The following is a 27,875-nucleotide window of genomic DNA, read 5'->3' on the forward strand; positions in this document are numbered from 1 at the left end:
AACTACTTAAGTACAAACAATCGGCCTAAAGGATTTAGGTATAAACTATATATGTACATTTAAAAGCAATATTTTAAATAAACATTATTGGTATTTAGAACCTTTTTTCATTTCTGTTAGCGCTATATAGAAATGAATTTTATGAATCTATGTATCTACATACATATATAAATTTGAATACTGGTATCAAGCTTGATATAAGCTGAACATAGTACAGCAGCATAGCAATGATAACATCATGTATACATTTATTTTTCATAAATGTAAGTGAGGGTGTGTGTATTTGTATGGAAATGTTTGCCAAAGTTGAAATAAAATGCAATCATTTGGGCTCTCGGTTTCTGTTTTCCCATTTTCCATGTTGCCTTATAAACTTGTTGATATGAAAATCGTTTATTTTTGTTTGAATGACTGTATAAAACTTGTATGACTGAAAAATATATTGGTTACTAGGTTTCGTGCATGTGCAAAAAAAAAAGCTTTACATATATGTATTTGTGTCCATTAATAATCGACAGTTTCTGAAGTAGTCTTTGTATCCAATTTAGGTACTGTTTTTCAACAAGTAACTAAATAATATTATATTTTAAAAGCGCTTGATAATTTCGGTTACCGTTGTCAGTTTGTTTCTCTAAATTATGTTGAAAATAACGTATCACAGTTAATAGTTCACATATGATTATATTGAAGTTTATTTGGATGGCTCCCCTAACAAGAGATAACACTATATTGTATATTAAATACCAGTTCGGGACATAACTCTTTGAACTGCCGGTTCATTCGTATATATTTTTAGTTGTAGCTATGTCTATGCGTATGCAAATATTCGTATAGATGTCAATATGAATAAAAGACTTGGAATGTACATTTATATATTGATTTCTACATATTTCAATCTCTATAAGTAAAAGTTTGTATGAGTGTATGTATTTCTATATATTTTTGTATATGAATATGTGTTCTTGTATGAATAAAATAATGTTGGTCGTATATGCTCTATAAAAATATTGGAATTTTGAATGATTTTCATATAATATATTTTTTTGCATTTGCTTTTTGTATATAACTTTTGCTTTCCTGTGTTGCCTTAATCAATTTAAAGTTGGCACCAATTCAAATTCGTGATTATGTGAAGCGATTAATTAAGATTAGGAATTAATCTTTTATGTATTTGTAGATAAATAATTATGGCATATAGTGCTTAAAAATCTATTTTATTTTAGTTTTTCTATAACAATTTAAGTTGTTTTATGGTAATAGAACTTTCAAAAATAATAATTAACAAGACTTTTAAAAAAGTCCGAAAAGTATTAAGATAATTATTTCAGAGAAAATAAAATTACGAACAATTTTTTGTAAATATGTACGTAAAAACATATTAGTGTTTGAAAACACATATGTTGGTGAACTGCGGTACTATAGACTAGACTATAGACTGGACTATAGACTAGACTATAGACTATACTATAGACTATATTATAGACTAGATTATAGACTATACTATAGACTAGATTACTGTCTGGACTATAGACTAGACTATAGACTATAATACAGACTAGACTATAGACTAGACTATAGACTAGACTATAGACTAGACTAAAGACTAGACTAAAGACTAGACTATAGACTAGACTATAGACTAGACTATAGACTAGACTATAGACTAGACTATAGACTAGACTATAGACTAGACTATAGACTAGACTATAGATTAGTCTATAGACTAGACTATAGGCTAGTCTATAGACTAGTCTATAGACTAGAATATAGGCTAGATCTATTATACAGATTTAATTTAATATTTTTGTAAGAAAGAAGGTGCTACAATCAATTTTTAAATAAAAATGTTTAATATCCTTTATCAGGATTTGATAGCAATTTATTTAGATTTACATTCAATTTGGGCAAAACTAAATCAAAGCCATTGTTATTGCCCGCATCGTTGTTGTCCTTAGTTTTACTTTTAGCAATTTTATGAACCTACAAAACTATTAAACAGCGTTTAACCATATAGACAATATATTTTAGTCTTATCGATTTTAAAAGTTCTTAAAAGCCTATAACGATATATTTCGCATTTCATTTTATTTAAATGCTGGTTTTACTCTAATTGTTTTTATGGCCCCAGCTAAGACCAAAATAATCCACAACAATTATTTTGGCCATTAATTAACCTGTACGTATAAATATTTTCAATTGTTTTACGCAGCAATTTTTAATATTTTTGTTAATTGTTTTAAAAGCACATTTGATTAAATTTCAACATGGCTATGCAAATACTATAAATACTTCATATTTACTTTATTTTTAGACAATTTTTTAATAAAATAGAATTTTACACAAAAAAAGTGTTTGCGGCGAAAGTATTTAAAGCAATAAAAAAATGTTATATTATTGAACTATAAAGATAAAAATTCTTGTACGTGGCAAAATATGAAAAAAAAAAAATGTAATGACTTAAACTCACTGCTTCATATTTCCATTTATAGTTGCGACTGTTGTTTATTTTTATTTTTTGAAACTCATCATGAAAATAAAATTGTTTGGCTGAAGAAAAAAAATGTATAACAATTTTCAACATGACCTACCATAATGTAATGTATTGTTATACAATATATTTTTTGTTGTTCTTTTTTTGTGGGTATGAAGGCTTTACACTTATTTGTAGGGGTGTTTGTAAAATAGCTCTGTTTTTGTGTGTTTATTTGCACAAATATCCCGTTATAAACACAATTCCATTTTTGGTTTCTTTTTTTTTTTGTTTCCAACATTTTGCAATGTGGCGAAGTACAACATACAACCCAACGGAAACAACACAATTATTCGGCATAAAGTAATCATTTCTGTTTACGTTTATTGTAGGTTTGTTTAAGTGTGTGTGTGTTAGTGTGTAAATGTTTATATGTTATGTGGCATTGTTCTCAATACTCTTACACAGAATATGTACGTGTGTTTATATTTTCACAAATTTTCAATAATGGTGATGGTACTTTGGTGGTGGTGATGTGTGTGAATTTGCCATCTCTATATATATAAGCATAAAGCTACAAAAATAAAACAAAATGCGTATACTTGTCTATTTATATATGTATAAAAAGAGAAAACTGTATTTACCAAAAATGGTTAAATTTAAATATGTATGCATGAATTGTTGTGTGGTGAAAATGTGAGTAGGTGGTGGCGTATGAATGATGTTAAATTGTGGGTTTTGCCTATTTTATAGATTTTTCCGCACAATATTTGCCTTTCTTGACACAACCATACATACATAAGCAAATATACAAACATTAATAATAAAATATTTTATCAGCATTTCATTGGTATAAATTTGCTGGAAAAACTGTCTTATTATCGACTTATTATGAATGTCTATATAGAGAACTATGTTTGTTATTGATTTTCACAAATATTAATGTTAAAATGAATGTATATTATTTTATATGGCAATATTTAGCCAATTTAAGCAATGTCTATCAAATCAGGTCAGCTTACAAAAAAACAAACAAAAAAAAAAATACTTGGCTTTGGAAATTAAATAACAAATCATTAATTTAATATTTAGTCAAAGTGCTTGTTATTAATGGCTTGAAAATTCGAGTAAAGCATTGAAATTCGACCCAAGTAAGTTCTTATGAGCCAAAAACTCTAAATTAAGAAAGGATCTCTAATTTAAGGTCCTCTCCAAAAAATTACTTTAACGCTCATTACCTGCTTAAAAATACGAATACTATGATAAAATTCTACATAAACAAAATATATATAAACAGAATTGATCAACCGAATTTGATCGGGTCATAATTAAACCTGCCTTCATAGAAAATGACTGTTACGCTTATTACAGGCTTAAATATTTTATATGATCAAAATTTGCTATAAAAAATATTTAAAGTATTTGTTGATTATTAAACCTACTCCTCATATATAAGGCAACTTTTAGTCATATGTACGAGTACTGTAATGAAAATCGACATTAAAAAGTTTTTTATTCTGATCGAAAAAGCGCGGTCCATAATTGAAGCCCTATTCCAAAAAAAAACCTAGATGTTAATTACTATTACGGCATACGGTTTGATGGTGGGTATATAAGATTTGGCATAACAGATTACAGTACTCTTAATTTTTCCTTTTTATTTGAAAATATTATTTAAAATTATTACTTTAATAAAAATAAAAGAAAAAAATCATTATAATATATCACTATTTTTCCTTCCATTGTTATATTACAACAATAGAGAACATGATCTTTTCCTCCATCGTCTATCTGCTCTATATACATATGTACATTAAAATAGTATAATGCTACTTATCATTTGCCGATAATAACTAAAACGCACAGCAACAACAAAACCAAAAACTAATAGAAAAAAAATTGAACAAATAAAGAAAAAGTAACAATTGATAGTTTCTATTCAACAGGATACATGTCATCTTAGTAAAACAATACTTTTTGAAATAAGCACAACAACTCGTTTTCTATAGATTTCAATGGAAAAAAAGACACAGCGACAATAATCAACGGAAAACGCGTCGGAAAATTATTTGAAAAGGAATGGATATAGGAAAAAGAGTATTAATGTGTGTGTGTGATAAGTTGTTAGGTATAGATGAAAGTTATTTCGTTAGTTAGTTTAAGAAATAACTTGTGCATATAATTGACAAGAAGCAGAAAATATTATATCTAATAATAGTAGTTAAGGCGACTTATTCCAAATAACTGTTTTTTAAAACATTTCTTCATGAGAAAATTCCCCAAGAGTATAAGTTTCATTGAAAACTTTAACAATAATTATTTCATCTACCTAATATAATGTAGCATTATTGTGTTGCATTTATAAAATGATGTAGACAGAGTAGACTATGACAACAATAGATTTTTAGTAAACACACATCCGGCAAAATCTTACTGTTGCCTGTTAAATTTAATTGAGAAAAAAATCCGAGGCAGACAAGTAAATTTAATTGAGAAAAAAATCCGAGGCAGACAAGTAGTAGATGAAGTACGAAAAATACTACCACATTCTTCTTACATTAGTGTGTATCTTAGAATAGAAAATCTACTTACTACCCTGCAGATTTTTCAAGTAGTCAGCAAAAAGGTTTTTAAACGAAAATACAATATTTCAGCTTTTACTTTCCAAATAAAATGTAAATAAAAATTTTAATAACATTATGCCCCTTTTCAAAAGTTAATGTTCCAGTTTGTCAGACCGGAGGTTTGGTATAAGTCTTCAGATTTGACGTAGACCAAATTACTCCTACTGGGTACTTTAGAGAAAAATGACTTTTCAATAAATTACTTATAGGTAAACGATATCATATACTATATTTTCAATAATCAACTGACTGTATGAACTATACATCAGTATCAATTTTACCAAAAATATGTTAATTGGAGAAAAAATTATGTAGATATAAGTAAAAAGGATTTAAAATAAAAGTTTTACATTAATCACCAAAGACAGCAGGGTTTTAACAGCAGTTAGTATTATAACTCTTATTATGATATGCCAGGATTTGTTGAGGTTTATTTAGAAACAAAATAATACAAGTTTACAAGCTCTGACTATCATTGTCACTATCATGTCAACTAAGGGTAGTGACATTTACTAAATAGACGGAAATAATTAAATTTATTTAAGTAAAAATTAGAGCCATTAAATTAGAGTAATTAAATAGATAAAAAAAACTTTAAAAAATATTCACTTAAGAAGTTCTTCTTTAAAAGTTTTTAGTAAATTTTACTTTTAAAGCTTATTCTCTACTTCGCTTAATTGTAAAAGCTTTATAAGGCTGTGTCATTTTATTATCTAAACTTTGTCACCTTGTTTACATATTCCTACCACTTGTTGTTTTTATTTTGCTATATTTAGCAAAACAACACAAATTTCTTTCTTGTAACATAAATATTTATAAACAAATTTTAATTTTGGTTATCTTTCCGCTTCCGGTTAATTAAATCGTTTGTGCCTTCTTTTTAAAGCACTTGTGTTTTTGAGTTAGAAAACTTTTTAATTAATTTAATCCGCCCACAAAATTGTTGGCATACGTATTAGTTAAAATATTCACTTTTTTGTTCATTTTATATTTCTGTTACAAATCTATTAAACTCTCGTGAACGTCACACCCCATTTACGCGTCGCAAACTTAACAAATCTAAATGAAAGTGATTTTATTTATTTAAATTTGACAAATAAATTTAATATTAGTTTTTCATTTAAATTATAAACATTTTGTTAGATAAATCGTTTGTAGTTTTTGTTTTGTTTTTAAAACTAAATTTTTTATACAAATAATTTAGGCCTTGACCCAAATTTATAGATTTTATGTTAGCCATAAATGGTTGTGTTTTTTTTTTTCAATGGTATTTAGAAAAATTTTATGAATTTAAAATTCAACAAATTGAATAATTTTATTTCAGCAATAAAATGTGTGTCAATACTTTTACATGGGGTTTGGCTTAAATATTTTTTGGCTACAGAAAGATTTGTATGAAATTGAGTTTATTTAAATGTGTTTTTTTTAACAATCTCTATGGGCATGACTGTAAATTATAAAGTATTAAGTTTTAATTGAAATTGTTATATTAATTAATATAAATAAAATTTATGCAAATTCAGTATTACTTTAGTAAATTTTTGCACATGGCGGACACCGGACTATGTAAAAGCATTTTGCTCGAGTATTTAAGCTATATTTTTAGCTCCTGACTATCGCTGCTCCACTGCATGGTTTGGCGGAAACGTTTGAAGATATTGAAAAAATATGATTTTTTGTCATAAATACAAATTTATATTAGGTTTGTACTCATGTGTGTAATGCATAAAAATACGGGTTCTAAACCCTGTATTTCTGGCTGTCCGTCCGTGTAACCTTTCAAGAAAATTATAAAATAAAATTTGCACGAACGTTTTAAACATGCAATCAGATAGGGCAAATAGCTATGTATGATCATCCATCTATATGTCTGGCTGTCCATCCATCTGTATGTCTGTCTGTCCGTCCGTATAATTTTTAAAAAAAAATTTAAAATATAATTTGCACAAACGTTTCAAACATACAATCAAATAGGGCCCAAAAATATCTAATATTTTTTTATATAAGTCTTATAAATACTGTAAATTTTTATAAGTATTTAGCTGCAATTCAAAATTTCCTTCAGAAAATGACTTCAAGGTCAATAATTCAATTACAAACACTAGTAATAAGATGAAATTGTGCGGAAATATCACTTATGTAACCATAGAACTCTTTATGAATTCCCTTTATAACTGAATTAAGGTACAAATTGCTAAAATACTTTTCAGTTAAAATAATTCTTTTTTTAAAAAATTATAAAAAACTTTAAGTTATATTATTCTCATATAAATTAATGTTGGTGTTTTTTTAAGAATTATTGTTTCAAATTTTTTATTCAACATTCCAAATAAATTTTTAATTTATTAAAGTTGCAACAATTATTGTTTATTAAATCCTCTCATTTTAAATTTAACAAATTCTATATTCATATACTTAAGCCTCGAAGGAATTTCAATTATTAGCAAACATAAAATCTTAAGAAAAATTGTCTACATCCTCTTTTTATTAGCTTTTTTATTTTTCTTCAATGCTTTTCTATTGACCAACATTTTGTTTGTGTGTAAAAACGATTAAATTGTCGGGAATTGTATTGTAAATTTACAATATAATAAATATTGTAATACTTACTCTTACATAAAGATGGGTTTTCCATTTACAATAAATTTTGTATTCAATTTCACTAGGCAACCAAACAACTAACACTTGCCTTACTTAGCACTAAGTAACAACGTCTTGCTAGATTCCTTTTACATTTACAACAAATTTATATGTATGTATATATTCATAAACATTTACAAAAAAAAAAAGATGAAAAAAATTCCACTCTTCAGAATTTTCATTTGTTTTTGTTACAAAATGATGTCTAAGATGTAAAACCAATTAAGGAAAACAATGTTTTAGTAATGGAACACCAGTAAATATGAGGGAGAAAGTGAGGGCTGAAGCAGATAAAGAGGAGGAAAAACAACAACAAATAACCAAAAATAACTAGAAAATAAGAAAAACTTTATCACAGAAACTATAAACAATACGCACACAGTCAAACAAATGCAAACACTAAAAACCCCGGTAGATTGCAAAAGACTAGCTGACATAATCATAATCGCACTTAAATTAGCTTAAGTGCGAAATTTTTTTTTAAGTGAATTATTTTTCGATTACTTGCTTGAGGACCGTGATATGATTATCGACTTTTTATTTAACTTATAAAAATTGCATATAAATTGTAACAGAGATACATTGAAACCTGTTTAAACTACTGGGACAATTTAGTAAGTTAGTAGTAGTATGTGTAAGTGTGTGTTAAAAAAGAAAAACAATGAAGAATTCAATTTCATACAAATAAAACTAAACTTGTACTCAAGATAACATCATGTTTTTTGTGCTGTTAAACATTAAGAAGGAAACAAGTTATAGTTGAAACTCCCATATACACAAAGATTTCTATATAAAACAAACTCTCACATAAAACACTTACATACATGTGTAGTATATGTATGTATGTATGTATGTACAGTGTGTGTTAGGAAATATACAAAAAAAAAAAACGGGCTGTAAACGGATATCCCATCAGCAACAAGGACAATAGTAGTAACAGGAACTAACTAACAACAAAATGTGCACAAGTCTATGCTGATTCCTTTAAAATTTGCCTACACTTGAACAAAATCTAATATCTAACAAGTTGCCATCATTAAGCTGCCATTTTTAATATGGTAATAGATTTTAAGAACTTCATAATTAATTTAACAAGAATTTCCAAGAATTTTTGCTGGGATTATCGATTTAACAAGGAATTTAAAATGTTTGCTATTGTTAAACATAAATGCATAGACATTTTAAGTTAAATTAAATACCGTTTTTGATTGTACACATAAAAATATACAATTTTAATTTAAAAACATTTATTTTTAACATAAATATTAAGTGGACTATTACATTTTTATGTTATAAGCATACATTTTAGGATTTTTGGGTTTACAAATATATTATAAGTTAAAAATAATATAAAATCTTTATAAGAATTAAAGGAAATTGTTTACAATTATTATAATGAATTTATATATTTAAATTTCTTATGTTTTGTTTTTCCCTGTTTTAAGAAAATTCACCAAAAATTTCATAACATTTGCTTAGAGTTTATTTACATTCTCTAAATTAGTTTTGATAGTGAAAAATTTTAAAAATTTTAATCTGTGAGCCTTAGAACGGTTAAGTAAACTCAGCTCTTAACATATTAACAACAATTTTTAAATATATCGTTACATGCACCAAACTAATTAAGTCAAGTCTTAGTTTCATTTTTATCTGATAAAAAATAAAGCATTTATCAAATAATTTCTTCAATATAAGTGAAATATTGTTCTGGGAATATTCGCGAATAAAATGGAAAATCACATATTTCAATATTATAAATATCATTAAAGCGTTATAAATATCATTTAAGCGTTATGTTTAATTCTTTGTTTCATAATTTAAGGTAAATTTGCATGCAAGAACCTCACTGGACTTTTCTAAACTTATTGCTATTCAAAGCCATAAAAGTTATTAAAGTTGTAATATCACACGAATGAACAGCATCAGTATTATCAATAAGAATTCGAACAAAATGTTGCCAAAAAGTAATATAATATTTCTATGCCAACACACATTAAAATAAATAAATATTCTTGTGTGTATACATATACATACATATGTATAGCATTCTTTTGATTTAATTTTGTTTTCTTCGTTACTTTTCTTTATGTTGTTGGCTCTATTTGAGGGGGGTAAGTATACATAAGTAAAATGTATTCTTATGAAAAACTTTTAATACAAAATGTATTTAATAGAATGCTAAACATAACAAACCGGAAAACGGAAATACTATATAATACTCGAAAAAAAGAAAATGGAGAAAAAAATCAAACAGAAAAACAAACCATCAGAGATATAAACTTTTCTATGGACATAATGGAAAAAATTGTGTAGAAGAGAAAAAAAAAACAAAGTACGCCTTCCAATTCGTATGCTTTACTTTACTTTTCGATAAAATTTGAATTGTAGTTACTTTTGCCATTTATTGGATTCATTCACAAAAAAATATGTATATACATTGAAGAAAACTTCAACAAAAATTTTTCAGCAGCAATTTAATACAAATACACTATTTATTTGAATCTTTCAGCCAAACGGAAATGAATTGTAACATTTTATTTAGGAATTTATTTGTAGAAAGTATAAAAGATAGAGAGAGAGGGAGGAATAGGCTAAAAAGAAATAAATTTAAAATATTTGCTAGTGTTTGTGGAGAAATTTAAATATCTAAGCTATATTGTGAAAACCTTAATTTAAATAAAAGAATTTATGGTTTCTTTAAGTCAAGATCTATCATTTATTGAATTTTCAATTAAATACATTCTTCTTTAACTACCTATTTGTAAGAGAGTGTGGAAAGTACTTGCCTCCAATGGAATCGCTTGATAATGACTTGTAATTAGATAACCACTTACTTTTCAATGACCGTTTACATAACTAAGTAGTAAGACAATATACTAACGAACAAGAAGCCCAGGTTTATATTCTGTGTGAAAATGTTTTGTTAAAAAAAAAACTTTATAACTCCTTATTTGTAAGTACTTATATGTAGTGATTTGTAAGCGAGCGTGGTAAGTACTTGTTAAAAAAATTTTTCTACTTATTATTTTTTAATGTAAGGTTTTGCTCTTTTTTTTAGCATTTCAACCTTTTACTTGAAAATGGAAGCGTTTGCAAATTCTAATCTCTTTTAAGATTTACTTAAAAAATATATAAAAAAATAAATTTAAATTTAGTTGTTACATTTTATAACCAAAATGTCCAACTCTTAGGTCCTTTTTTCATATTTTTTATTTCATTGCAAAATTATTCGCTCTCAATAACAGTATACAAATGTAAATTAGACTGATTCAAAACAGGAATTTTCAACAATTTCATTTTAATTTGAAGTTTTCTTAAGTTGTACAGAGCCCTTAGTTTATTGACTTCATTTTGTCTATTTTTATTTATAACAAACTTTTAGAGATTTTCTTTATAGAAAAATTTCCATAAAATATGTTGATTTTCATTTAGTACCAAATTTTCCAAAGCACCCTAATGTCAATGCACATATGAGACTTTTATGAGTGTGAGTGTATTTGGTGCTCGTTAAGTTAACATCCGGTATATTTTGGTATAGTTTAACAAAATAGAAAATTGTGAAAATAATAGCAATGAAAAACTACACTTTATGGATTAAATTTAAGATTATACAGCACTTCATCTTAAAAAGTCGTTCTCAATAAAGGACGATGCACATGCACACAGCTACCAATGTACTATATACATAAATATATAAGACTGTGTATTAAAGTTAGAAACTAAACTTAACTAAAACATAAAAATGGAGCGAACTGAATTTTAACTCTTAAAACGATGAAACATAATAAATGGAGCACATCCTGGCAAATGCACAAAAACACACATGCACATAGACAAAAACACTATTACACCCACACCCAAACATATGTATATGCAGACAGATAGCTATAGCTAAATATTTATACATAATTTACAATACAACTACTGCAGTTCATACTAACTATTGCTACTACTTTCACTATGAACTGCTACTACTGCAGCTATCGAGCTAGACACTATAAGTTGTTGTTGCTATTGTTTGATGCTTGTTGTATTTTTGGGTGTTGTTTGGACCCAAACTCATACTTGGTTACCCGGTTTAAAGATGCTTTACTTAACTATAGATATCCAGGGAAATTTTAAAAAATTTTGCTGCACGGCCAACGTCATTGCTGCAAATGTAAAAGTACAACGAACGCATCAGAATTTTAGTGGGACACTACCCACTACTTCTGTTTACATCTTATATGTATATTCTTCATTTTTTCCTTTTTGTTGTTGCTTTTTAAAAAGTAATCGCTTAAATGAAGTTGGATAGATTTTATTTTCATTACATACTTATATACATATATTGTATATTATGTTTGTAATCTAGATCTTTATACATAAAAACATATAAAGTTGTTTTCTGAAATAACACCAACCCAGCAGTTACAAGTTAAAACAATGATTTTCGACCTATTACGTATATTTTTGAGCCATTTGACACAAATAAACCGCTTTTTATTAAAAAAAATGAGTAAAAGGAAAACTTCACTTTATTTCCTTGTGTAATCTAGACGGTAATAACATAAAATTATTGTAGTTAACTTTCCATAAAACATTGCTGTAGTATTAATTGTTCAGTTGTAATCATACATTCGAGACAGCGAACTACAGGGAATGGTTGTAGATAAGTTTGTATGTGTATATGTATGTGTGTTTATTTGGGAAGTTGCAAAATAGATATAAAGCACAAAAACAATTTCCGAAATGTGACACTAACCGCTGCAAACATCATTTTACTTATTGTTTAATATGTGTAATATAAAATAAAAATTTAACAAAAAAACAAATACATTTTCACATATTTACCGGATTACAGACATATAAAGTGTTAAAGTTAGACTTTGACAACATATTTGCAGAATTTTAAAGTGATACAAATTTCAAATACTAAAAGTTTGAGTTATTACAAATTTAAGTAAAATAAAAATTTTAAGTTCATATTAAAATTACAAGTGGAATATCGGAGTTACATATGAATGTGTATTATTGGACCTGATTTAATCGTCACCTGTCACTCTTTTTAATCTTTAATATAAATAAAATTTGGCATTTAATTTTCATGGGAATTTTCTTATTTTCCACAACAAAATAACACGAAAAATTAAAGTTGAAAGAAATTCAGTCTTAAAAGTATTGCTGACGTTGTAAACCAGTCACCAGTCAGTAGTATAGTAGTTGCTGTTGTAGTTGTAAGAATATAGTAAAATTATTCTTAATTCTATTCTAGTCGGTTTTATGTTGATGTTTTTGTGTGTAAGCTGAGCTGATGTAAATGCAGATGAACTTGTATGCGTGTATTAAGCAGAAGATTCCTGGAACATTATATTCATTATTCTCATTTTCACTTTTACACTTTTGTTTTTAGATGCTGTTGTTTTCGCTCTTTTTAGGAACGGACTGTTAAGAGAAAATTTTTTAAAATTCTCTCTAGAAAAGTTCAAAATCAAAATTCTATGATAGAAAAAAATATTTTTTATTATATAAATTTGATTCAAATTTTTCGTGAAATCGAAAAAAAGAAAAAGTTGTTGAAAACAGAAAAACTATTCTTTAAAAAAAATTTAAAAAAAATTTCGACAAGTTTCATATTTTTAAGGAAAATAATAATATCATTTTCCTTAACATATGATCATGCCCTACAAGACCTTTTTATAGAATTATTGATATTCGCAAAAATAAGACTACTGAACTGATAATATCATGTTTGGTACTAAAAATGAAAATTACAAATTATATAAACTGATATAAAATTACACACATACGCGATCATTCTTTAAAGAAAACATACACACAGACATTTATACAATAAAGATATTTAAAAATTTTAAGAGCAAATTTTCTCTTTTTGTTTTTTATTTTTTCACATTATGTATGATGTGGTTATAAAAATGTCTGTATAATTTGATGTATGTTGTGTTAGTTTACCCCAACTCTCAAAGTGCACTTTTATTATTTAAGATTTTCTTACCATTTTGTTGGGTTTTTTTCCTAAATTTTTTTATATTATTTTTACAAAGTTAATGCTTTTATGAGGCGTTAAGATAAAATACTGTTTTAAAACTTCTAATATGATTTCAGGTTCTAAAACTATTATTGCTGCATACTAGTGCAGAACTGACTGCTAGTGCATGCATACTTAGTGCTATAACAATTTATAACAACTTTTACTAATGCCCCCTGATGTTTCTTTATAAATGTTGACTATACTTAAAGGTACTTTGTACTCATAAACACACACGCACACACACATACTCCCCCTGAATATACGTAGACATTACACTTACATGTGTACTTATTACCCTATACGCAAAATATATTCATATAAAAATAGTTGCAAAAGTAGTTTTTATATAGTTTTTGTTTTTGTTTCAGTTTGTTTTTTTTTCTTACTTTTTCAAGTCATGGTTGAGTAAACTTTACACTTTTCCATGCATAAAGCAAGTGTGTGAAAATATGTGGCTGTGTGTATGTTAATATCTGTGTGAATTAATGTTGGTTGTTGTATTTGTATATGTGCATGTTGCATGAGTTTGTATTTGTTATTTCATGTATAGTTCACAAAGATGTTGCATGAATGCATATAAATACAGTTGACATTCGTATTTACTTGTTGTTACATATTTTTAAACTATGAACAAAATAAATAAACTATAAAATCACACACTTATACATACATAAGAAATAAACAAAGCATATACATGTATATATGCATAATATACATTAAATTCTCACTCATACTTTTACATATACAATAGTTATATTTTGCATACAATACTTGCTACTAAAAGCAAAAGGAAACAAAGCAACCAACAGTTCAAGGGTCGTGCCAAGGATGTAAATATCACATGGCACTAATATTGTCATGTATACATTTCTTCATGTTCATACAAATAGTATAGAGAATAATAAAATGTTATGCGACATAAACGTAAAATGAAACAAACATGAACTTTAATAGAAACGAAATCCACATATATTTATGTATTTTTATAAAGAAAATTATTAGAATAGAAACTAAACTGAGCAGATTTAATTATCATGTCTTTCCTTTTTAAATCACTTTCATCATAAATTTTGTTTTCACTTCATCTTATTTTCTTTTCTTTTTTGGTTTGGAGTTTTGTTGTTATTTTTTTGTAAACAAATTTAGTTTGTTATTTGTATTAAAGCTGTACACTAGTTTTCAGTTTTTAATCTCGTTTAAATAAAAGAGAGAAGTTTCATATGTTTTTGTGTGACCTAATTTAGTATCTAAAGACAGATGTACAGTGGAGAAGAAAATTATTCAGACTATTAAAAAGTCAATTATCTATAGTCGGGGATATAGTTAAATCTAAAGACAACCCAGCAAAAACTTGAAAATGATTTGCAAGTGTAACCACGTTTTTACATACGATTTACATTGACTGATTATTCTAATTACTTATAAGCAATTGTGGTAAGTACTTGCCTCCATGTTCAAATAATGACTTAAAATTCTTTTGTGTTAGTAAATTTTAGCGTTTTAATAATCAATGAATTAGTCTTTTTTCAAGACTTTTGATAGTTATGTAGTCAAGACTACTGATAGTTCCATATTCAAGACTATATATAGCTCTATATTAAATATCCAAGACCGGTCTAAAAACTAAAATATAAACATGTCTATAGCCAAGAAGATTTACTATTCACCAACCTACATTATACACTGTTCCTTAGATAATAATAGTTTCGACTCTAGGTTAGTTTATAATCCGGACCATAGGCTTTTTTGTAACTAAGTGTCGAGGATCGATCTGGCAACGACTTGATTTATATTCTATAATATACACTTGTCTAAAGTCTTGATTGCTGTATAGTTAAGACTAAAGGTTAGACTATAGATTGGACTATATTCTAGACTAAACTGTATTCATGATTATATTATTCCCTTAGACTAAAGTTATATGATTGAATAAAAAAATTATTTTTTTATTGCGATAGCTCAACAATCTTTTTTTTTTGCTCTTTAATCGATTAATTCTTTATAATAAAAATAAAAATGTCTGTTGCATAAGCAATTGTTAAATATTCTAATTAAATAAGTAAAAATCCATAACTTTTCATTTGACCTAATTTGGGAAATTATTTCCTTTAAAACTAATGCTTCAGACAGACGTCATTAAGTGACTGGCATAAAACCGAACAATCTTGTAAATGTGCCAACAAAGTGTTAAATATAAACTTTATAATTCCTAATTAGAAAATATATTGTTGATATGCATAGATGTATGTAGGAATCTTTGGTCTGTTTCGATTTATTTTTGTTTCCGTTATTATTCCCTACTTTGTACTCTTCATTCGCTATTTGGGATAATAAATATCTGCAAAGTAACAATTTTGTTAAGTTTTAATCAAAATAAATGTTTTATTATGAACTCGCTTTCTCTCAACAGATTGTTGCTCATTAATCAATGATGATGTCCTTTTTTTCGACGTCTACTCTTAAGCTGTCCTTAAATGATACTGCTTTTATTGTTACTGCTAGAGTTCTTTAACATTTTTGTTTTTTTTTTTCTTTCTTTTACTCAGTTTGATTTGTTTTGTGCCTTTTAAATGTTTAAGTCTTTATTGTCATACTGTCAAATATATAATAGTTGTCCTTTTATTTATTTATGTAGAAGTGAATCTATACAGAGTCATATGTATATATGTATAAATATTTTTGTTGGTATTTTTATTTTAGTACATATATATGTATTATGTTCCTATAAATACTATATTAAATGTTTATATTTTTATTTATTTATAAAGTTAACATTAGACAAAAATTCAATATTATAAAAGCGTGTGAGATAAAATAACAAAACCTACATATTTCATCATTATTGTTATTTGTATTATTAAGTATATTTGCTTTGATATTACATTTAGTTTTCTTTTTTTGTGTCAAGTCATTATCACAATAAATTAAATGTATTTTTGTTTCATATAAATGTTTGTAGGAGTTTATATACACAACCAATCGTCTATATTGCACATAGAGTTATAGATTTGTTTCAATAAAATTTTTTTCATATTGTTTTTTTTTTGTGTACTCACCATCATGTGAATCATAGAGATAAATTATTTTACGCCAACCGTAAAATTGTATTGTATCGATAATGGCTTGATGATAGTCCGGACGCATACTAATGGCAAAATCCAAAAAACCGGATGATGGTGTAAGCACCTAAGTGAAAGTACATAATGTTTACAGTAAAAAAAAATGTTATTAACAATTGCTATAAAATAAATATGTATTTATGTTATGAAAATAATATAAAATTTTTAGGGATGTAAGATTGTTTAGTATGTTTATGAAAAAATCAGTGAATGAACTAAAACAAAAGTTTATGAAATTAAATATATATTTTTAAAATATTTTACTAATTTTCAATTTCAACAAATTCCCATGAGGTAATGAACATAATTTAATACTTAAATCGGAGTCCTTAAAAGTTCTTGAAATGATGTATAATCTATAGTTTTGGCCATAATAAAGTGTATTGTTTGATAATAATCTGGTCTATATCAACTAGTTAGTTAGTGAGTTAGTAAGTTAGGATGTACATTAGAGTGCTCCAAAAAAATGAAGTTACATGTTTTGTTCGTCCCCTCTTTTGAATTGTTCTATGGCTTGTAAAAAATTAGGCTGATAGAATAACGTTAACAGGTGCCGGAACTGCTCTGAAGTTTCCAAGTGCATTTATAAGGGTAAAATATCGATGTTTTTCAGTTTTTACTTAAATTTGGCCATTTTGTATTAAATTTTAAACTTTATTGTGAATAAATGGCAATGTGCACAGAATAAGTATTTCAGAAAGATATAAAAAAACACAAAAATTCCTTGAAAACGTTTAAAGTTATTTGTATGTACATTGTACATACATACATAAATTTAATTCAAAGATATACATCTAGGCCACTATCATATGACACGAACCCAACAAACAAGAACACTAATTACTAACCTTCCGAATGCTATTACATTAAGAGCCTATTTCGTAGACTTTATTCAAGTTTAGGGTGTTAAGTATTGTCCAGTTTAATCTACAGTTCCGGTTATATTTTGGCATATAATTTTACACAGCACGTAGTACGACGGATTTAAAAAATAAAGCTTATTTATTGGATGTTAAAGTTAATAAAATAATTAAAATTATTTTCTCTTGTAATTAACTTCTTTAAGAAGTTACAAATACTTCATTGGAATCTTTTAATTTTTATTATTATAATATTAATACTAAGAAATAAATTGTAAAATGCAAAAGGTTATTTTGTACATAAATTTAATAATTTCAGCAATTTTTTTGTTAACAATATATAATTTTTATTATTTTTTTAAATATTAAAAAATCTACTTTAAATGAAGTTGTTAATTTATCTTTTAATACCTCATAATTTTAAGTTTTTACGAACATATTATAGTCTTGTTATTATGATAACGTTTCGTGTGTTTTTTTTTTACAACTATAATTATGTACAAAATTTAATACTATTTGTTATATTTTTAATGTTTTTATATGCGAGAGAAAGCGTGTTTATTGTATATTTATTTTTTGTTTTGTTTTCGGTTGAGTCTAAATTCCCCGGGGGCTGAAGAAAGACCGAGGCCAGTCATTGTTTTTTGAAATCATTATGATTTGTGGGTTTTTTCGTTTGTTTGCTGTTTATAGCCGTTAGAGAGAGTTTTTGTTATTTCTGTTTGGACATTTACTACTTTAATAACAATATAAACTGCCTATAAATTTCATAATGTCGGCAATACTGTTGAACAATACATTCATTTTAATGATGCTCATGAAAATAAACAACAATTTTCTCCTCGGGAAAATGAGAAAAACAACAGCAATGCCAAAAAAAGTGTTGTTTTCATTGGACCAACTGGGCGTATGATTAATCGCCAAAACACACACACATACACAACACCAAAACGAAAACAAACTCATTATTAACATTAAATTTTATGGCAAGAGTAGAAAAATAAAAACAAGAATTATAAAAACTAAACTAAAAGATATGTTAAAATATGCAAAAATTAAAATTAAACATGGTATGTATTTAAAAATATATATATATTTTTTAATGGATAAAATGCTTTTCGCTAGTCTCTGAGTAATTTATAACGTAAGTTCTTTGTATGTATATATTGGCGGTAATGTACTTACTTTTTCTGGAAACCAGGGTGTTACAAATGGCATTTGAAAAGTATTGCTATATGAATGCAATGTATCAAATGAATCCGGCGAAACAGCGCCCAGCATTGAATAAACGCCACGAGAAAATTGATTGCATACTGAAAGATAGTTGAAAAAAAAAAAAACAATAAGATGAAAATGCATTTACGCATACGGTGGATCAGAACAACAGAAACAAAAAAATAAACTAAAATAAAAACAAATACAAAACTACAATTGAATATTTTCAGTTAAAACAAAATGGCCTATATATGAATCATACCAACATACACATATACAGTTTCACAAGTACTTGCATGTACATGACAATATACGTTTTGTTTGTTTGCTTGTATAACAGAAATAATATTGCAAAATACAATAACAAAAATAACTGAATGAAACAAAAACATAATACTTGGTGGGAGACACTACACTAAAATATGTTATTAAGGACAAAAGCGGGCAGTAAAAGAGAGTGCGAGAGATATAGGAAGTGGGGGAGAGTAATGCAATCTGATATAAATGCATACAAACGGAAAGCAATTAAAAAACAAACATAAAACGGAATTACACTACGATTTTCAATAAAGAAAAACAACTGCAGCGAAAAATACAACTACAAGAAAAACAACTATACTGAATATAAAAAAGCTACAAAAACAAACAGAAAAAAACAATAAGTATTCAAACATAATTAATGTTAAAGCGTCATTTGCTCACGACAGCAAGACTGTATTTCTGTCACATCTCTGAAATTGCTTAACGAGCACTCTCAAGTCTATTAAGGTTATACAAAATATGTATATCTAATTAATTGCCATTTGCAATGGTAAAAATTACTCTTACAAATTTATTAAACTAGAACTGAACTAGAACTGAACTAGAACTGAACTAGAACTGAACTAAAACTAAACTAAAACTGAACTAGAACTGAAATAGATCTGAACTAGAACTGAATTAGAACTGAACTAGAACTGAACTAGAACTGAACTAGAACTGAACTAGAACTGAACTAGAACTGAACTAGAACTGAACTAGAACTGAACTAGAACTGAACTAGAACTGAACTAGAACTGAACTAGAACTGAACTAGAACTGAACTAGAACTGAACTAGAACTGAACTAGAACTGAACTAGAACTGAACTAGAACTGAACTAGAACTGAACTAGAACTGAACTAGAACTGAACTAGAACTGAACTAGAACTGAACTAGAACTGAACTAGAACTGAACTAGAACTGAACTAGAACTGAACTAGAACTGAACTAGAACTGAACTAGAACTGAACTAGAACTGAACTAGAACTGAACTAGAACTGAACTAGAACTGAACTAGAACTGAACTAGAACTGAACTAGAACTGAACTAGAACTGAACTAGAACTGAACTAGAACTGAACTAGAACTGAACTAGAACTGAACTAGAACTGAACTAGAACTGAACTAGAACTGAACTAGAACTGAACTAGAACTGAACTAGAACTGAACTAGAACTGAACTAGAACTGAACTAGAACTGAACTAGAACTGAACTAGAACTGAACTAGAACTGAACTAGAACTGAACTAGAACTGAACTAGAACTGAACTAGAACTGAACTAGAACTGAACTAGAACTGAACTAGAACTGAACTAGAACTGAACTAGAACTGAACTAGAACTGAACTAGAACTGAACTAGAACTGAACTAGAACTGAACTAGAACTGAACTAGAACTGAACTAGAACTGAACTAGAACTGAACTAGAACTGAACTAGAACTGAACTAGAACTGAACTAGAACTGAACTAGAACTGAACTAGAACTGAACTAGAACTGAACTAGAACTGAACTAGAACTGAACTAGAACTGAACTAGAACTGAACTAGAACTGAACTAGAACTGAACTAGAACTGAACTAGAACTGAACTAGAACTGAACTAGAACTGAACTAGAACTGAACTAGAACTGAACTAGAACTGAACTAGAACTGAACTAGAACTGAACTAGAACTGAACTAGAACTGAACTAGAACTGAACTAGAACTGAACTAGAACTGAACTAGAACTGAACTAGAACTGAACTAGAACTGAACTAGAACTGAACTAGAACTGAACTAGAACTGAACTAGAACTGAACTAGAACTGAACTAGAACTGAACTAAAACTGAACTAAAACTAAACTAAAACTGAACTAAAACTGAACTAGAACTGAACTAGAACTGAACTAGAACTGAACTAGAACTGAACTAGAACTGAACTAGAACTGAACTAGAACTGAACTAAAACTGAACTAGAACTGAACTAGAACTGAACTAGAGCTGAACTAGAGCTGAACTAGAACTGAACTAGAACTGAACTAGAACTGAACTAGAACTGAACTAGAACTGAACTAGAACTGAACTAGAACTGAACTAGAACTGAACTAGAACTGAACTAGAACTGAACTAGAACTGAACTAGAACTAGAACTGAACTAGTACTGAACTAGAACTGAACTAGAACTGAACTAGAACTAGAACTGAACTAGAACTAGAACTGAACTAGAACTGAACTAGAACTGAACTAGAACTGAACTAGAACTGAACTAGAACTGAACTAGAACTGAACTAGAACTGAACTAGAACTGAACTAGAACTGAACTAGAACTGAACTAGAACTGAACTAGAACTGAACTAGAACTGAACTAGAACTGAACTAGAACTGAACTAGAACTGAACTAGAACTGAACTAGAACTGAACTAGAACTGAACTAGAACTGAACTAGAACTGAACTAGAACTGAACTAGAACTGAACTAGAACTGAACTAGAACTGAACTAGAACTGGACTAGAACTGAGCTAGAACTGAACTAGAACTGAACTAAAACTAAACTAAAACTGAACTAGAACTGAACTAGAACTGAACTAGAACTGAACTAGAACAGAACTAGAACTGAACTAGAACTGAACTAGAACTGAACTAGAACTGAACTAGAACTGAACTAGAACTGAACTAGAACTGAACTAGAAAAAGAAAACATTACTACTAATACTAGTCTTGATGACCCTGATGAACTTAGTAATTATAAGGCCTCATTTGACCCCTCTAAAAAGCCCCCATCAAAATTTTCCTTAAATATCCATAGTTTTATTTAACTATAAATGGCTTTAGTATATTTAAGGCAAGGTACAATTCAAGCTAAATGCTTTATTATGAAAACTAAATCACATTTTATTCGTACACAGGTGTAGGGAATTATATGGTCGGCCTCGCCCGACTATAACTTCTTACTTGTTTAATTATATGTTAATACTCCTAATATAACATCCCCAAAATAATAATAGAGATACTTATGTTTCTATGAGCTGCGTTGTTTCTATACTGCAAAGTAATGTAACAAAATTTTATGGCTACTTTATTTGGATGATTACACTAAATCCCCATTTAAATGTTTGTTTCTTTAACCCCTTTTTTGAACTATTTAATTTTCAATTTGCATTCATTCTACCCTAATGCACGTTGTGTTCACTCATGTCACAAGTACACAATAAATTAAAAAAAAAAAAATAAATGAAAAATACAAATACAAACGACCAAAAATAAGAGACATAAAATAAATAAAAAAATAAATTTCAATTGGCGCCATTTGTTGACCTTATTTAATGAACGCACAATTAAAAACGAGATTACAACTGAAAAAAAAATAAAGCGAAACAAATTGAACTGAAATAAAATAAATTCTTTTAAATTTAAGTACTTTTAATGTTGACCACCTACTTAAACGTGATAATTTAAATGCATCCGCAGTATTAATAACGTCAACATAAGCCTGCAATTCAAAACGTCGGGATGATACATTCAGATTGTGATTGAGCATGGCGTATTTAAAGGCAGATTGTACTTCATCGGTACCCTGCTCAAATATGGCGCCTGTAATTAAAAAAAGTAAAGAAAAAAATTTAAAATTAAAAATCTTTTTGATAGATTTCTATATTAAAATTAAAAAATAGAGTTTAATAGATTGTTTTTAATTTTATTTTTATTCAATTTTCTATATAAAAAGTTTCCCTTAGGGCCAAGTGATGAGTTTAACTGCATTCAGATATATCATTGCAAATTTCTTTTTGTTTTACATTTTTACCTCAAATATATTTAGCTTCTGGAATTGCAATAAAAGTTAGCAATTTAAATTTATGAAAAATATAGAAACAAAATCCTTTTGGCTTCACAAACCATTAAAACTTTGGCCGCTATGTAAAATACAACTACAGTTTTATTTTATTTAACACAATAGTTTGTAATATTGTTCGTAATAGTGGTTTAGGTCCAGAGATGAGAAATGCAATTTTTTGAAGTGTTCTCTTTCACATTTATAAAAGAGTAGACACCCCATATTCACAAACAACATTTTTATTTTATAAAAGGTCTTTAAAACAACATTTCTAAGTAAAATCTATTTTATAATCCGTTTTAAAAATAAAAATTTCGTTTGTGAATGAGGGGGTTTAAAAATAAATTATAGAAAGACTGCTACAAACATAAAATATACAAATTAAAAAAAAAAAAAATACTATATATATATTTTTTTAAAAAGATAATGCTATACATACACCTTATATTTTACGAAAATTACCCTTTTAACGCTCATTTCTATGGAATGATTTTCTGTAGAAGATTTAAGTGTGACACCCTAATTTATACAACGTATTGATACCCTACACCACTTTAGTGGGGAGGGTATATTGGGTATGTGCTGATGTTTGTAACGCACAATCATATTGGCCCTATACCCACCTAAGAGTATACCAATCGGCTCAGAATCATTTTCTGAGTCGTTTTAGCTATGTCCGTCTGTACTTACGTCCGTCCATATAAATCTTGTAATTAAACTACAAGTCGCAATTTTGAAGATAATTCAATGAAATTTAGTACATGATATTCTATTGCTCCAGGAATAAAGCCTATGGAAAATGGTTAATATCGGTCCATTATTTCACCTGGCCCCCATACAAATGTACCCCTGAATAGGGCTTGTAAACATTGTAATCAAACTACAGGCCGCAATTTTGGAAATAATTCAATAAACTTTAGCACATGATCTTCTATTGAACCATAGACGTAGCCTATTGAAAATAATTAACATCGGTCCATTATTTCTCCTAGGGGCCAAACAACTGAATCCGCCAAAGTTCATAATTATGTTTAAAATACTCGTATCTAGACAAAATGCTGCAAAACCAAGTTCTATATTAGCCCTGATGACCCTGATGAACTTTATAATTTTAAGGCCTCATTTGACCCTAGCCCCTTAAAAAGCCCCCATCAAAATTGTACTTAAATATACACAGTTTTATTAAACAATAAATGGCTTTAGTATATCTGAGACAAGGTACAATTCAACTTAAATGCTTTATTATGAAAACTAAATCACATTTTATTCGTATACATGTGTATATGGTCGGCCTTGCCCGACTATAACTTCTTACTTGTTTTAATTTAAAATAGTTAAAAAATATTGATCTTATGAATTTTTCCATTCCTGGGTAGTACTATCTTTAATATGTTTCTCTTTCACTCTTTTTGGCTAACGATACGGTGTGTATGTATGAGTGTAGCTTACGGTATCTGTGAGTGGTAAATTACGGCGAAAAAAAACAGAATAACTTTTTTTATTTTAAAATGAAAAATAACTTCATGAAGACAACAGCAACAACACATGCACACCCATACACAACTGCAGGCAGAAACATGCATGTAAAAATTTATTTTTTATGAAAAACTTTTACAGAAATTTTTACACACAGTCATCATTCATATAAAATATTTGTTATTTGTTGCAGTAGTAGTTGTTGTAGTAAACTTTAAAACATGTAAAACTAAATGAAAGTAGTTGTTGTATAGTTGCTACAACAATAAGAGTATAATTGAAAATATTTGAAAAAACACAAAGGATTTTAATTTTTTGTTTGTTTTTTTATTTATTTTAACAGTTTACTTTATATTTTCACTTATAGGACTACAAAAAGAGAATACAACAAACTTTTTAAATTAATTGAGGTATGGGCTGTTTTTAAGGTTCTGTTCTAGTTGTAATTTTTCTAGTTTCGCCATTTTTTAAATTGTTGGTTGTTTTTACTTGTGGTCTTGACCCGCTGTTTCCAAACGCATTTGTTTGTATTGAGTCCGTTTGTGTGTGTAAGTTAGAAATAAAACGTCATAAACAATTTCAAAAACTTTTAAGCATAATAAAAACATAAAATATAAAAAAACAAAATTGGAAAAATACTCTCATAAAAAATTTTGCAAAAAAATCTATGTATTGTTATAAACTTTGTTGTAAAAAATGGTATGTGTTTGTATATGTAGGGAATATACAACCAAATATAATAGCAACAACGAAAAAAGTTTGTTTCACTTTCCTCTCGAATTCGTAAAACTGTGTCGTTGCATAAATTTCATTTTTCTATTACAACTTTTTACCATTTACGTATTTTCCCCATTTTTTCTATTTTGCCTCATCTCAGCAAAAATAATCAATTCTACAAATATTTTGAATAAAATAGAAAAAATAAAGAATAAAGAATAAAAAAATATTGAAAAATCATATTAAAGTTGCTGGCTTGTTGTTGTTCCCTTTTTTTCCCACTTAAGCCGGGATTTTTGCTTGACTGCACCGCCACATCATTCTCTTGGAGTTTGGAATGAAAAAAAATCCAGCATTCCGCATTTAACAAATGTACGCATAAATTGTGTCAAAAGTTTTTAATAAAACGGAAAATGCTGTTAGTTTGATTCTTCGATTCGTTTTTTTCTATATTTATTTGTGATTTTTTTCCCGTTCTGGCCTGGATTAAACACCAGCAATAAAAATTGTGTATTAAGTTACATGATGGTTTTGGTCAGTGTCACAAACTTGTTTGATACGATAAATAAATGCTTAAGTTATCTTAATGATTTGTTAAATGCAAAATGATGGCATGACAAAAAATATAAGAAAAAGTTATTTAATTTTTTATAAAACGCAGAGTGAATAACGTCAGTAAAAAATACTTTAAAGGAAAATGTTGGGTAACAACTTTAAGGGTTAATTTAAATGGAGCATTTTTAACCTAAAATTGCTAACAATAATTTGACCTTTTTGAATTTGGGAGATGTATTTATATATTGTATGATAAATACATATTAAATCATATACAGAATACACATGTATATCAATAATATTTTACAAATGTTTAAATTTTTTAAACAGTTTTGAGTACATTCACTTATATATTTTAAACAATTTAAATAATTTTCCAACAACTTTCAGCAATTAAAAAGTTTTTAATTTTTTTTATTAGTTATTTTTAATTATTTTAATATGTAGTGTGAGAGCATGTAAAAGATGGTAAATACAGATAATGGTAAAAAGTTTTTGAAGTTGTTTTACAGAAATAAAAAAGTAAATGTTATTTTTTTAAACTGTCAATTAACAATTAAAATTTGTTCTTTCGTTTGTGTGCTTTTATTATTTGTTTAAACAAACCATCAAAGAGCAATAAGCATTATGGTGCCAGTAAGTGTTAAAGTCGTTTTATTGTCAATTGAATTTTCAAAATTATTCTTGCATTTTTAAATTTTTTTATTTTTACCAGTTCTAGTTCAGTTTTAGTTCGATTCTAGTTCAGTTCTAGTTCGTTTCTAGTTCAGTTCTAGTTCAGTTCTAGATCAGTTCTAGTTCAGTTCTAGTTCAGTTCTAGTTCAGTTCTAGTTCAGTTCTAGTTCAGTTCTAGTTCAGTTCTAGTTCAGTTCTAGTTCAGTTCTAGTTCAGTTCTAGTTCAGTTCTAGTTCAGTTCTAGTTCAGTTCTAGTTCAGTTCTAGTTCAGTTCTAGTTCAGTTCTAGTTCAGTTCTAGTTCAGTTTTAGTTCAGTTCTAGTTCAGTTCCTGTTTAGTTCTGGTTCAGTTTTAGTTCCAAATTAACTCCAATTAAAAAATTGTTGACTATAAATTACTAATAAAAATTACAGTTAAACCTGAAATTTAAAAATTCTTCTCAACCATAGAAAAAAAGCTTGAGAAAAAAATTGCTCGGGAGAATAGGGGGAAACATAATAAGATAACAAAAAAATAATTGTATGCATTATTAACGGAAGCTTTTTTGTTGTGAAAATTTTATTTTAAATGTTTGTAGATGCGGCAGCTTTAATAATAAAACTACATATAATACACTTATTTTTTTTTTTTGTAAAAAAAAATATAAATCTTTTGCTGGGCTATAACGAGAGAGAAATTAAACATATTTAAAAAGTAATTAAAAAATAATGATATATATCAATTTTTTATAGTTTTTGTTGAGTTTTATTTGAACAAAAACAATTATAAAAAAGAAACTTTCATTATTTTTAATTTAAAACATTGTTCACTGTTAACTATTTTTTAATATGAAGAGGAAAAAAATGCATGTTTAAGGGGATTAAGAGAAAATTTATAAAGAAGCTGTTAAGTGCAGTGTATATTAAGTGCTTATTTAAATGGTACACACTTTGCAGTAAAATTGAGTTTTAATAATAAGTAGTATTCAATTATCATAGAATTTAATGAAAATTTTTTAAATGTAGTTAAATCAAAATTAACTTAAACTGAAAATAAAACAATTCAATATGATTGTTTTTAAAACTTAATAAAATATATTTATAGAAATTTGAAACCCAACCCAAAGTACTTTAAATAATCAATTTTAGTTAAACAAAACCTCATAAATATTTCAAATGCAAGCATTAACCACAAATTTAAGGGCCGGTTATTCACATATATTTTTTTTGTTTAATTCATTAATGCTATTTATGTATGTATGTGTTAGTGTTTTTATTGGTTAATTATTTTGGTTTGGAATGCTTTTGTGTTAAAGTATTTCTGGTTGATTTTTTTTTTTTGTTTTCAATTTGGCAGTTAGAACCCAAAAATACAAGCCAACATTGGCAACATTGAACTAACAACAATT

At 27.4% G+C, this 27,875-nt stretch overlaps 1 protein-coding gene across 1 annotated transcript in view; it reads right to left on the reverse strand.

Annotated features, from left to right (window-relative positions):
- Positions 1-27,875, reverse strand: part of LOC111677773 (glutamate receptor 1) — a 70,999-nt gene that overhangs the window by 34,130 nt on the left and 8,994 nt on the right. Inside the window, exons 2-4 of the mRNA XM_046952593.1 lie at positions 22,673-22,825; positions 18,930-19,057; positions 16,822-16,951 (exon numbers count right to left, since the gene is read on the reverse strand). Of these exons, the coding sequence (XP_046808549.1) occupies positions 16,822-16,951; positions 18,930-19,057; positions 22,673-22,825 (411 nt within the window). The remainder of the gene's footprint in view (positions 1-16,821; positions 16,952-18,929; positions 19,058-22,672; positions 22,826-27,875) is intronic.

The sequence above is a fragment of the Lucilia cuprina genome, chromosome 5 (genome assembly GCF_022045245.1).
Source record: "Lucilia cuprina isolate Lc7/37 chromosome 5, ASM2204524v1, whole genome shotgun sequence".
Taxonomy (NCBI): domain Eukaryota; kingdom Metazoa; phylum Arthropoda; class Insecta; order Diptera; family Calliphoridae; genus Lucilia; species Lucilia cuprina.